At 36.5% G+C, this 13,652-nt stretch overlaps 1 protein-coding gene across 3 annotated transcripts; it reads left to right on the top strand.

Moving 5' to 3' along the window:
• Nucleotides 1-3,399: 3,399 nt before the first annotated feature.
• PXMP4 (peroxisomal membrane protein 4) lies at nucleotides 3,400-13,103 on the top strand. 3 transcript variants are annotated; one of them, XM_025171479.2, is made up of 7 exons: nucleotides 3,400-3,509; nucleotides 3,644-3,814; nucleotides 5,194-5,256; nucleotides 6,658-6,856; nucleotides 7,895-8,085; nucleotides 11,201-11,336; nucleotides 12,837-13,103. In XM_025171479.2, exons 2-7 carry the CDS (start codon nucleotides 3,702-3,704, stop codon nucleotides 12,867-12,869), a joined length of 735 nt encoding a protein of 244 aa, XP_025027247.2. In that variant the 5' UTR covers nucleotides 3,400-3,509; nucleotides 3,644-3,701; the 3' UTR covers nucleotides 12,870-13,103. The 3 variants fall into 3 exon arrangements, with proteins under 3 accessions (XP_025027247.2, XP_025027248.1, XP_007435790.1); XM_025171480.2 differs by lacking the exons at nucleotides 3,400-3,509; nucleotides 12,837-13,103 and having other exon boundaries at nucleotides 3,536-3,814; nucleotides 7,895-8,194; nucleotides 11,201-11,329; XM_007435728.4 differs by lacking the exons at nucleotides 3,400-3,509; nucleotides 11,201-11,336; nucleotides 12,837-13,103 and having other exon boundaries at nucleotides 3,537-3,814; nucleotides 7,895-10,054.
• The last annotated feature ends 549 nt before the right edge of the window (nucleotides 13,104-13,652 follow it).

The raw sequence follows: 13,652 nt of genomic DNA, 5'->3' as shown, positions 1-13,652 counted from the left end.
GGGAGCGCGAGGCGACGAGGTGGGGAGGGGAGGCTGGCTCAGGGAATAGCCTTGCTGTGGGGCAGCCGGTGCCTAGCTGGAAGGGGCGGAGCCTCCCGGCCGTATCTTAGCGAGGTGTCTTTTTGGTGGGGTGTCCCGCTTTGTCACTCGGTTTAAGAGTGGGGGAGGAAAGAACCGAAATTATCTTTTAATTCGACTAGTAGAAATCCCAGAGTTTCTTCAGGAACTCGTGAGATTTGCCTATGGCAAAAAGAGTAGAGGGAAAACAATGTACTTTGAGAGCTGAGTTTGGGGACAACCTTGTTCTTTGCCCCTGTGTGCAAGAGAAAAAGTTGCATCTGTGATATTGCCCACCAACATCAAACTTCATTTCAGACTGACTTTGAACAGCAGATCTCACGTCTGGACCATCTGTTCAGATTTTGGGGACTTCTGTGCCTCTCCATCCATCTCTCCTTTTTGCAACATCGTGCCTGACCCATACATTTGGAGAACCTGAATGTTTCCGTGATGCTTTGTTGTCCGCCGCCCGGAGTCCCCTGTGGTGAGATGGGTGGCTATATAAATTGGTTTAATAAATAAATGTTTTGTGCCTTTTTTATTGGTCCCAATAAAGGCATTATCCAACTATGGATTCGGAAGTGCATTCAGCTGGACTTATGTGCAGCCTAAAGGCTATTGCAGCAGAAGATAATATAAGGCATGTCTGTTTTGTTAATTAATGTTCAGATTTAGCCACCAAAGGCAGGTGTGGGATAATGGAGTTGTGTTGCCACTTTCTGCCTGACTTCTGCCTTTTAAGGAATCAGACTCCCCTGACATTAAGCCCCAACCAAAACCAATGAGACTATAATTATGGGAGTAATTTTCTGAGAGCACCCAGAACATGTTCTCAAAATATCAGATATGATCACCATCCCCCCAAAATTGCCTACTTCTCAGTTATGGAGCCCATGATGTGACAGAACCGCTTTAGGAAAATGTTCCACGTGAAGAATGTTAATAATACCATATGCAACCTCTACAGTGGCATCTGTAGGAAGGGAGCCAGCTTTGAAAAGAAATCCAAGTATTAAGGAGCAACGGAGAAACCACCTCTGCAAATAACATTGATGAAAATCAGAAGGCAGGCTGACTCCCTCCCAGAAATGGAAATACATCCTATAGAAGCAAAGACTATATTTTGATGTTGCAGCTGGTATCACTTATACTAGATCAAGACGTATTGAGCCAGCAGGAACTGTTAACAAATACTCTTGTGATCTTTCAGAGGGCAGGCATGATCATTTCTCCACTTAAATCCATAAGGTAATTCAGCCTTATGACCAAGAGACCCTATGAAGTTCAGTGAAACTGTCTACGCTCTACGAACAAAAATCCTTGGCCATAGAATTCTGAGATAAAAATAGAGATAGAGAGGGGTGTGCATATATATATTTATTTATTATCATTTATTACTTTGATTTATATGCTGCCTACTCTCTCAATTCTAGTCATATCAGAGCCATAAGAACTTGGACTGCTAGGTCTGTTCTGCCATGACTAGGTCATCTTCCATTTCGTCCAGTCTATGCTCCCTTCATTTTTTTTCCTCCAGCCTTTCTATTCTGTTTCTCTTCACCATCCCCAATTGTAAGACAAGATGGTGAGGGGAGATTCTATTCTTGGTAATCTTCACTAAAGCACAAAATGGCTTAAATAATTAGAACCACTTGCATCAGTGATGTGGTGTTGTTGAAAGCAATATGGAAAAAGAGGTAACCAACCCTTTTGTTCCTATAGAAACCCAATGTCCAAGAAAGCTGTGTGTCAGATAGAAGAATAGTGAAAGTAGCTCACCCCCTCAGCATATTTCCATTATAGCACTAGCACAGTTGCATGCAAAAGTTTAGGCACCCCTGGTCAAATGGTGCACGGCCATCAAGGAGGGGTCAAAAAAGTCAAGATGGCAGTTGTGACCTTGTGATTGAAGCCTTGCTTCTTTTTTACATACATACATACATACACAATAGGAATTTTCCATCTGGAACTACTAGGATGATGTGATTGGTTCTCCTTAAGGCTTGGCCATTGACCTCATAACTTCCTTAGTCATAATGTTGATGATAGATACTAGATACCAATTTTGTACTTTGTGCAATATATCAAAACAGATTAAAGTTAAGTACTTAGAGTTTACATACTTTGCACTTAAAATCAACAGAAAATGGAAACTAGTTAAGTGACCAACCTCAGTATCATCTCTTCAACTCTTTCGGCTTTAGCATTATTTTCCTCTGATGTTCTCTCATGTCTGTATTGGAGATTCAAAATAAGTATCTCAATATTACTGTATTTGTATAGTGGTAGGGCTGTGTCTACAAACGAAAGAACAATGCCTTTGCAATATCAAAAGATTTAACTGGGGCATGGACCACCACTGGAAATAAGGTATGTATAAATTTCCGTTTAAAATATAACTGACATCCTTCATGCATATCTATCAACGGATTTATATCTGACTTGAATCATAACTTACTCCAAAATAAATGTGGCTTATTTCAACTGGACTTCATTGAAAAGTATAAACAACACATTCTTGACTTCTTTTATTGGACAGCTTCACTCATTCTGCTAAGTCATGGTTTGTTTTACTATGGTTATTGAATAAACAACGCTTGACTGAGTTCACAGATCATTCCAAGCCCAAACTAAGCAAACTCTGTTATGGCTCAGCATGATGTATAAACCCAACCTAGATATTCTACTTGCAGTTTTGTACAAACTGTATCTCTAACATTGGAGTTCATGTCCCAGTCTGGCTATTAACACTTTTCATAGTTTTCTGTCAGAGATAGTGTTAAACTTTGAAACTTAATTATTTTGATATGAGATATTGTGATAATGAAACAATTTCAAATTATAACATTTAAATATACATGTAAACATGAACAATTGCATTATAGGATACTAGAAACAGAAAGTTGCCGTTCTCAAAAATACTAGACAGAACACACAAAAGCATACTCACCATTAACACTTCTCATTTTCACTGTCATAAAACTTACATATCTATTCTGTCAGTGATTGATGATCTCCTGAATCAGAACATTTTAACATTTTCTTTCCATACCTCTATAAAGAACTTTGTGCAATTCCTCTGCCTCATCCATTGAATTTTAGGCAAGATCTAAATAATGTGTTGAAATTGTAACCCTTTTATATTTTCACATTACTTCCTCTGTTTTATCAGAAAGCAAGGAATAGCTGAATAATGCCTTTTGACTGATAGTCAAGACTGCTAAAAGACTTTTTATCAGACTGACAAATTTATAAACTAATAGTGATTAATCCACTGGAGGGCACTCCAAACCTGGAAGGGATTTAGGATCTCACTCCACCCTCTGTTAGAACACATTTTGCTTGAAAGTCTTTCTCAAGCCAACATTAAAGACTTGCACTTGTTCTTGTTCCACTCAGAGAAGCTGTTTCGGCTTGAGTAGCCGGGAGAGGAAAGAGTTATAATTACGGTACATTTTTCTTTCTCTATGACTTAAGTCCGCTCGCGCGCTTATCAAACTAGAGCGGAACTAAAGTTCACGGGTTGGCTTTCCGCCGGGACATTATTTCCTGAAGCTCTGTTTCCAAGCCTTTTGTGTTCCAGGCAAATCATTTCTTCGGGTTGAGCGGCTGCTGGGATCGCGAGTGTCAACTTTGAGGCCATGGGTGACGAGACGATACTCAAGACTTTGCTCTATACCGTCAATTCCCTCTTGCAGCAGCGGAGACACCAGGCTGCGCTGGCGGTACTCAAGGGCTTCCGCAACGGAGCGGTGTAAGTTTGGGCTGGGGACCCTGTTTCTTCCGCGTTTCTGCCCCGAAACTAGCGCCAAAGAATCCTCTTGGCGACCACGGGCGAGCATTTACTAAGCATTTACGAAGCTGAGCGGGCATTTTACTAAGAATTTGGTGGGAGGAAACAGATTTGCGCTTGACCGCTCTCGGCTGGGGCCTCTCTGACTTTCTTTACAGCTCCCGCTTTGGGGGGTGCTGCAATAGATTGCCTCGTAGTGTCTGCTTGGTGAGAGAATAATAGCAGCTGAACCCTTTTTGCTGGTTTGTTTTGTTTTATTGGTTTAAGTGGCGTTCTGAGTGTGCGGTCATAAGATCTCAGTCTAATGACAAGTTCTCCCACTCTTCTGGAAATAGCAGCTTTTCAAATTGTAGATGCAACTAGGTTGAATGACAGATCAGACTGTCAGCCCTGGCTGGTTCTGATTACTAAGCCCTATTTAGATATCAATAAGTTTGCTTCTTATGTTTGATCTGCATTTCACTTGAGGTGGTACCAAAATTCTCATGGTTGTCCTCAAAGAAGTATTACCGAAGAAGCAATAATATGTCTGCTACTAGATTGAGTTTCCATTTCTTTTTAGAATATCAATACAGGACAGTATTTGTTCAGCATATACTGTATTACGCTAAAACACTTAATGTAAAACCATACATAAGCCTACAGAACAGCGGTGGGCTTAGCTAATGCCTTCTAATGTCTGGGTATGCCTGGATTTCATTTTTAATCATTTAGACTTGATGCTTGCTGCTAAATCTGTTTTTGTTTTCCCCTTGTGGATATCTCCAAAATCCATTCATTCAGCTGTCCATATAATAAACCCATTGTTATTCTATACATTGTTTAGTAATTACCTATCAGCATTTTGGCTAGATATTTTAAAATCATCTCTGGTGTTAAAATAAGTTTTCTTTTCTACTACTGGGTACTTCTAAACAAACTAGCCTTACTCTTTAGTTCTCTTATGGACTGTTCTTGCCACTTTCATATTTGCAAAATATTAGGTATCATTTTCCCAATGATAATAATAAATGAGTATTCAAAGCTGTGAAAAGTGAGCAAGAGGTTTCAGAACATCAAAAATGTTGTAATAGTGATACTTTAAAGCTGAGTGTTCAGATTTGTGTACCATGTTAGGCAAACATGATAATCCTCCAAGTGCAGAACAAACCCAACTGATTTATGCAACTTATATCCCTATGTACATGCCAGAGGAGTTGAGAAAGATACTGATTTGTCATCCAAGAACTGTATCCCCACATTCTGCTGTTTTCAACTTACATAAATCAATAATTGCATTCAAAAGCATATTAAAACATTATTTTACAGACCTTTGTATGCATTTTATTTATTTTTGGCAGTTATGGAGTGAAAATCCGCGCCCCTCATGCTTTGGTAATGACATTTCTCTTCAAAAGTGGAAGGTAAATTTCTCAGAGTGTCTCTCTTTGTCACTTATAAAATAAAGCCATAGGAGTTCAAGAAGCCTACCTTTTTGTGTGTATCCTTTTTTTAAAAAAAAGTCTTTTGAGCATGTTGTGATTTCTTCTCTGCATGCTTTCCAGTTCTTTGTGTATGTTTTTCACTGAATTGAATATATTAGAATAGAGGGAGAGCTGAAAAGGAGGTTGTCTTGTATTGGATTAATAATATTCTTTTCCCTTTTTTACTTAAATAAAACTACCAATAATATGCTATCTTATGGATATTTACCCGTAGAGACAAAATTTTGTAGGAACTGAAGGTGGGATTATGATAGCAATACAACAACATAATTCTGCATATGTATTCACAAGCAAGTCCCACTATGTCCAATGCAATTTAGGCAGCCAACCTATACGCTAACCTATCTTAACATAGAAGTAACATCGCAATCCTATCCATTGTTTAATGTGGTTGTGTAGTTGAAGACTCATTAATTTAGAGGTATTCTCCTGATTAAATATACATAGGATTCAGCTAGTAGCTATCAGTAGAATTACCTTCTTTGGGATTTTTAATTATGAAAAAGCAGGATGAAAATGTTGATAAAGAAATGCATACATCAGCCAAAATATTGCAAAATAAATGGACAACAGGGCAGTATTCAGAAACCAACAAAAATACCCTTTAATTTCTTAAGTCACATTTAAAATGGCTATCTCTGAAAATAAGAAACTTTAAAAGGAGTTTCAGAATGCAATCACTGATTTACAACTTAAAAATAAATGTAGTTCTATTAGCTGTGGCCTGAACTGAGCCAATTTGGTATATTAGTTAAGGTGCTTGTCTAGAAACCAGGAGACTATGTGTTCTAGGCCTCCCTTAGGCATGAAACATGGCTGGCTGACCTTGGGCCAGTCTCTCTCTCTCAGCCCAACCAACCTCACAGAGTGGTTGTTATGGGGAAAATAGGAGGCAAGTGTATTAAGCATGTTTACCGGTTGAGTTGACTAAAAAATATATATGTAAAAAAAAAAGTGGGATAAAAATATAACAACAACAGCAGCAGCAGCAGCAGTTATGTAGCTTACCAATGTGAGGATGTTTTATTATTCCCAACAGTGCTTTGTGAATAATTTTAACAACACACTCATGTAAGATTTAACATAACTGCCACTCTTTGCATTTTAATTCCCCACTCCACACAGAACTATAAATGTTTTTAAAAGTGCCACAAACTGCAGAATTTATTAACATTTGACTATATCTCTACATTGACTAGAAAACATATTCATGCCCACATCAGTGTCATTAGAAAGAGTTTGGGTTGTATGGCTTTAGATCACTGCTACTTTCTAAAGCACATAATATTATGTGTAATAACTGTTGTTTCTTCTCTACAGCCTAATGGAGAAATTGAAAGCAATTGTTCAAGCCACCTACATTCATTCCAAAAATCTGGCCTGTTTTGTATTCACTTATAAGGGTTTGATGGCTGTGCAGTCACGAATGCAGGGAAAGAAGATTCCATTTCAGTCTTTCCTGGCAGCCTGCATTGCGGGCTGGTTGTTGTTTGGGGAAAATAATAATATTAACAGCCAGGTAAGCAACTGTGTTGTTTGTGTTAGATGTATGGTTCTATTTGATCTAATGAAAAGTGAGTTAAGTAAATTAGGGAACCAAATTGTTCTATCACATTCTTCCATTATTAATTTCTTTATACGTACCTCAGGTACAACACATGGGGTAGTAAATTTAACTGCAACACAATTCTTCTGCATCTTTCTTTCACTCTAGCAAACTATAAGAAAGGGATTGATGATGATGATGACGATGATGATGATAATAATAATAATAATTATAATTATTATTTATTAAACTTGTATGCTACCCAACTCTCAACTACTCTGGGCGGCTCATAGCAATCAAATTACAATAAAATCAGTAAAAGATAAAAGATAAAGATAAAAGGCAGCAATTGGAATGAGGCAAGGAGTCTCGCTCTCCCTTGCCAAAAGCCCGCGTGAAGAGCCAGGTTTTCACAGCTCTTCTAAACAACAGCAGAGTGTGGGCCATCCGGATCTCAGGGAGAACCCTGCTCCAGAGGGCAGGCACTGCTCCAGAGGATCTTGCTACAATACTATCTATTTGCTCACTATCACTCAAGGAAGCTTTTAACAAAATATAAGTATTGTTATTCAAATGGGAAACCCATCTAGATAAGCATATTTCTTCCAGGATTAAAAACTTTTCTTTGAAAAGTTACAACTGATGTTTCACAGTGGTAGATAATTGTGGCAGAAGAATGCCTATTCATGTTGATTTTTCACTGTAGAATAAAAAAAAAAAAAGAAATTCCAGGTATAATTTGGATGCTCTTTAGGAGATGTACTTTGTTTTGAAATCAGTCTTCTTGCAACTGGGAAAGGGTTGCATTTACAGCTGATTTTTCTAGCACTAGATTTGGGAATAGATGTAAATTGTTGCTCAACCAAATTAAAATCCAAGGAAGCTGGTTAAAATTAGAGTGATTTCAGTATGAAAGAACTTGATGATCTCCTAAACTGAGAGTTGTTTCAAGTAATCTCGTTTCTTGATATGTTTATTGCCTAATTTTAATTGATTTTTTTCCCTGTACAGATAAATATGTATTTATTATCTCGTATCCTGTTTGGCTTGTCTCGATTGGCAGTGGAGAAAGGTTATATCCCACAGCCCAAACAAGATCCCTTCCCACTTTTTGCTGCTGTGGTTTGGGGGATTGTTCTTTGGCTCTTTGAGTATCACCGGCACACTCTACAACCATCACTACAATCATCCATGACCTACCTGTATGATGACAGTAATGTTTGGCATGATATTTCTGACTTCCTTGTATATAACAAAAGACCTACTACCAAATAATCCTGACAACGATTTGGATAATGACACATTCCAATGGTAGTTAAAAAGACGTATATCTGAACATCCTTTACTGAATGTTTACTTGTATTAACATTGGATATGAATGTCTACTTGAAGTCTATCCACAATGTTTGGTGTAGATTGCTTATTTCTACTGATTAGAGCTTGAAAAGGGGGCATTTTATAAGCAAAATGGTTTGTTCCTCTTTTCTGCAAGACACCCAGTTTCCCTTTCTATGCTAACAGCTGAGGAAAATATAAAAATGTAAATGCATTGTTTTAAAATCAAGAAAAATACATTGAATATATAAAGTTAAAGTATCAGATGATATGAGTAACTTTTCTGCAATTTATGTGCACAAAGTCACCTACAATTTCCTTAGTAAGCAACAAATGAAATAACTAAATTCTCTGCATGGTGGATATCATTTGACAATGATCTTGGTCTGCAAATACGGTACTTCCGTTTTGTTTATCCATGCCTCTTTCCTAGATTATAAGGGCAGATAACAGCATCAAGCCAATTTTAAAGGTTTTTTTTTTTTAATTAATAGGCTCGTTTTTAATCCAATTACATAAATATGACACAGGAATTGGTTTTGGTTTTTTTTAAGTACACCATCTTACAAAACACTTAAGATTTGGTAACTTACAAACAGATGAAAGTAAGGTCTTGTTTCTTGGGATCATAAAACAAAAGAAGAAAGTAGATAGCAGGGTGAACATAGGAGTGCTGTCAAACAGGTTAATCTTGCAATATCCTGCATTATGGTGGGGGGAAGAAAGGGGTAAATACCAAAAAAACTTTTCCTTGATTGAAACTCTTCCAGATGGAAAATAACGCAACCATACATAGCTAGAACTATTGTTGCAGTTGTCATGGTCTGATCATAGAGCCAACAGGTAGACTTTTGTTTAGCAATCTACCAAAAGTGCCAAATGACTACTAGATTTTATCTCATTGTTTTATTAATGAATGCAGATAACTGTGGATTGCATTTTTTGAAATATTTATAATCTAATCATGTGGACTGGCTAAAACAGGTTTTCCTTGGTCCAGTGTTGGACAGATGTACAGAAAAAGAAATGTGGATTTCTTATTTTAAAAGAACAAGAAATGGGACTTATAGATGAAATGGAGGATCTTGCAAAATTAATTTTCATAGAAAACTTAGATCTTCCTAAAATGTTAATTTTTTTTTAATTTCATCTTTTTATATCAGCATGAATACTACACTGGGTCACCTCATGCATACAAACACACACACACACACTATTGCTTCTACTACTACTAAAGAGGTATGGTTTATGAATTAAAATGTCTGTTATCCTAATCTCATTTTAGAATAGTCTTTTTCAATACAATGAATCTATAATGAAGATTCTGTGTCTAAACTCAAATACTTGAAGCAGCTCTTTTTAGTTGGAGGAAGCAAATGTACTTTTGTATGTGCTGGAGGGTTAATTGAAACAAGATGGTTAATAGGAAAACTCTGGTTAAAAATAAAACAAGACTGATCATAAAGCACTTAAAATTTTAGTGTATTGGTTAGGCTGTTGTCACTGAATTCCAATTTATCATTGTAAACTTGCTAATGGTGATTAATATAATATATTTGAGAGCCAATGAAGTTTCGTATTTAATTTATAGGACTATAACATTGCTGTGGTTTGGTAATTGTTTTATCATATCTGTATTTAGTTTCCTTGTTTGATATATATATTATCTTGTACCAAGTGTCTGTTCTCATCAGATTATCTGTGGAAATCTGTTTTATTTTCTCCTTTCTGAATTCCTCCAATACAAATATTTGAAAGCCATCATGGCCACCCTACCAAAGTTGCTGTCACATCATGTTATATGTTCAAAGGAATAAATACCAATCAGCTTCTGAATATTGATAATTTAGGCAACATCTGTCCTAACCTTTTATTGGTTCTCTTCTCATATGATTGCTTTCATGCAGTGACACCTCCTGCTGCCTTCTCCCTAAACAATAGGCAGTATTTCTTCTAAAAGTTGAAGAATCTGCATATTTTTAACTAGTACTGCAAATATATTTTGGGGTTTTCTGTGTTTCTTTTGGGCTCCAGTCATCAAGCTGTAATATTAAGCTTTTTTTTTTTTTTTTTTAGCATAGTGTCTGAACTCACAAAGCACAGGACTGTAAAACAAATCATATGTGATCACTCCACTGTTCCTATAGCTTACAGATGAGGTCGAATCCCTTCTGCCACTAATGTGACTGAACAATGCTGGTGTGTGCTAGGGAAGTGAACTAGAAGTAATGGGTCGGTCCAAAGACTCTTGGATACATAAGTTCCATTCCTCACTCTTTCAAATTGTATTGTTTAGCAAGCTAAGTATTCTGTTTGGTTTTCATGCTAATAAGAAAGAAACACAAAAAGAATAAGGCGACCGTTTGAAAATCCAGCTCCCAGGCAGCCGGTCCCATCAAAATTAACCAAGTACCAACTATCTCAGCCCTTAAGATCAAAACAGATGTATATGTGAATTGTGTTAAAAGCAGCTCAGCAGAGGCTTTACACTGAGAACTTTTTAACAGATCTTGATTCCTGATCTGAGAAAATAGTCATCCTTACTTAATATGCCATGACTTTCTTTACTGTATCTATACTATATAAATTGAATATATTATCTATGCTATATAAACTGAATGAAATAAATAAATCTAGAAATGCTGTAGAGGCAACTTTTTAAAAAATAACAGAGGAAATGAGGAAGATTGAAATAAGTCACTCTCCCAATTTCAATAGGAAAGTACAATGACTTACATAATTCAAAGGTAGTCCACAATAAGGCTTTCCCCTATCAATTTTTACTCTTAATTATTTATAAACACTGTTTAACATAAGCTTCTTAACAGGTTTGTGGATCTTGAAGGATGATCCACAGTGTCTCAAATAGCATTAACTAATGGAACAAATCATTTAACAGAACAAAGAGCTTATGAGTGCTTTTTGTTAATACAGGAACTTTCATGTGGATGAACTTTTTCCTTATAGTTTGTTCTTTTTCAGACCCTTCACATTGGCAACAGAAAATGGCCACTTCACACATATTCCTGAATTTAGAGACATTTTGGAAAATATCCATGTTGTTTTTATGATAACCGGAAACCTCTCTGTTCTATTTTTGCTCCCTGGCCTCATATGGGTAAGCTATCATATGCAAAATTAGTTTTAAAAAATAATTTCCAATACAGGCTTTTATTTTTTAGACTGTTGTAAACTAACCACATTTTTGTGCATTAGAAATATTAATGGCAACTAGACAACCCTGTGACCCATTGGGTCATCCTTTGAGAGAAAGGTAGTACAGTCTGATGTGACCAGAATGAATATTAACTTTTGGGCTGACTATATTTTTTTTTACCCCAGTGCTGGATGATTCTGTGATCATCTAAGAGTGTATATCATAAATAGAAAAATAATTCTAGTGGCAAATGAACTTCAATAATAAGTCAATATTTACTTACCTAAACAGATAAAGAGAATGAGCACAGGCAGGCAAAAAAGCAGTGGGAGCGGGAGCGACTTCTGACTTCCTGCCGGCTTCCCCATTGACTTTACTTGTGGGAAGCTGGCAGGGAGCGTCGGAAATCCCGATCGCGTGACTGCAGGGACATTGCAACGGCCACAACTTTGTGAATAAAACTGATCTGAACATTGTGGAAATTTCAATTCCACAGAAGTAATGCGTCTTGGATTTTTTACGCATTCTTTAAGTCAGCGGATTTTAGTACCTTGATTCAAAAATTGTTGCAATATAATGCACCGTTTGGGCTAACTTGAGGGAACAAACAGATAAACACAATGAGAGTTTTAGTAACATATAGACCCGATAACTGCCTATCCTTAAATGGTTTACAGAACAGATTATCTTTTTGAAGTATGTGAGATATCTGTGGTGTTACATAGTTATTCTTTGCCTACCTTGCAGTAAAACAGACTGATCATATTTTATGCTCAAATGCATTTAAAAAAAAAATTGGCTGTAAAAAGATACTCACTGATTATGAGTCCTGGCTGAACTCTTTTCTCTCAAGCCAAACCTTTTTAAAGCTGTAGAGGTCATCTAAATGATTCATCCTTAAACAGTAATGCCATGGGCACCACACACCCATATGGGAATGTAACAGCATTCATTTGGCTTGCTGAGTTCATGCAGTCAAGCTCATTTTGATAGTTTAACTGAAATCCTATTATTTGGAAATGTGTGGGCTTTTACATAAAAGATGATGAATATCTGGAGAATCAGAAGTTTCGGAAGGTAATAGAATTAGCAACTGCAGCAGACTGAAAATCTGACAATTGGGGGGGAGCAATCCTTGATTTATTAAAACATATATTTAAAATAACATTTAATGTTATATTCATGCATCATGCTATATAAAATGTGGCTTGTTTGGTTTCAGTTTAGTGCAGTGTGAACCTGGCACATGGTCTAATGCAATGTGTAAACCAGCTAGTGACTTGCTCAGTTTACTTAAGAAGAAAGACTTAATGTACTTTTAACCAATGTAATAGAACAATAAGTAATAATTAAATAGGTACCTTTATTTGATATCAGAGCAGTGTAAATTAAATATAACTTATTTAAGTTTTTTTCTGTACAATCCATGTTTATTGCTATGTTTTAACTGTTATTTTATAGGATGAACAACCTGCAGTTTACAGATTCATGTAAGAAGCTTGAAAGCAATACACATTATGCACCACATTATGGTATAGGAGTTTGCAAATGTAGAAAACCAGCTCAGGTTGAATCTCTGCAACCTGATTTTCAAAAAAACTTTTGAGAGTTGAACAGAAAAGGAGATTTCAAAAAAGATTAGATTCATTTTTAAAATGAAGTTTTTTGGTGTCATATGAAAATTCTACAATACCTTAAACTTTTTATATTAAAGACACTTGAACAAGATCCTTACTGTGTAATTTTGTAATGTGAATATCAGTTGTGATTTAGCATCTGCTGCCTTCATTAAAATGATATAAAGAGCAGTTAAATGTCCACATTAGAAGCAGCTGTCCTGCCTACAACTCTGCTTGTAATATAGCCTCCCACACTGGCCATACTATCTACCTCTATTCTAAATGACTGAAGCTGTCAATTATATTTGCTTTAATGTACAATTTTATACACTGTTTTTCTCCTAGCATTCAAGGCAGTTTACAAACATAGCACACTAAGTTAACATCAGGAATGGAAATATGAAATATAAAAATACAAAGAAAACCTGCTAATTAGCTAAAGGCAGTCCTGTCACCATTAGTGTATGAAGACATGTTGTAAAGCCCCCACCTCCATTCAACTGGGGTAGGGATCCTTGACATTCATTCCCTAAAATAATGCAGGGGGTGGGGGGGTAATTTTTTCAGAACAGATGATCCTGTAATTACAGTACTCAGGAGTTGACTCTGGTTTCCAAATAGTCTCCAAAGGCAGCCCTATGTAGAACATATTGCAGTG

This window comes from Python bivittatus, unplaced genomic scaffold (genome assembly GCF_059951505.1).
Source record: "Python bivittatus isolate LINGU-HERP-01145 unplaced genomic scaffold, Pbiv_v1 ctg000700_np1212, whole genome shotgun sequence".
Taxonomy (NCBI): Eukaryota; Metazoa; Chordata; class Lepidosauria; order Squamata; family Pythonidae; genus Python; species Python bivittatus.
Note: the sequence above shows the minus strand (reverse complement) of the source record. Positions and strands in the feature narration are given on the sequence as shown.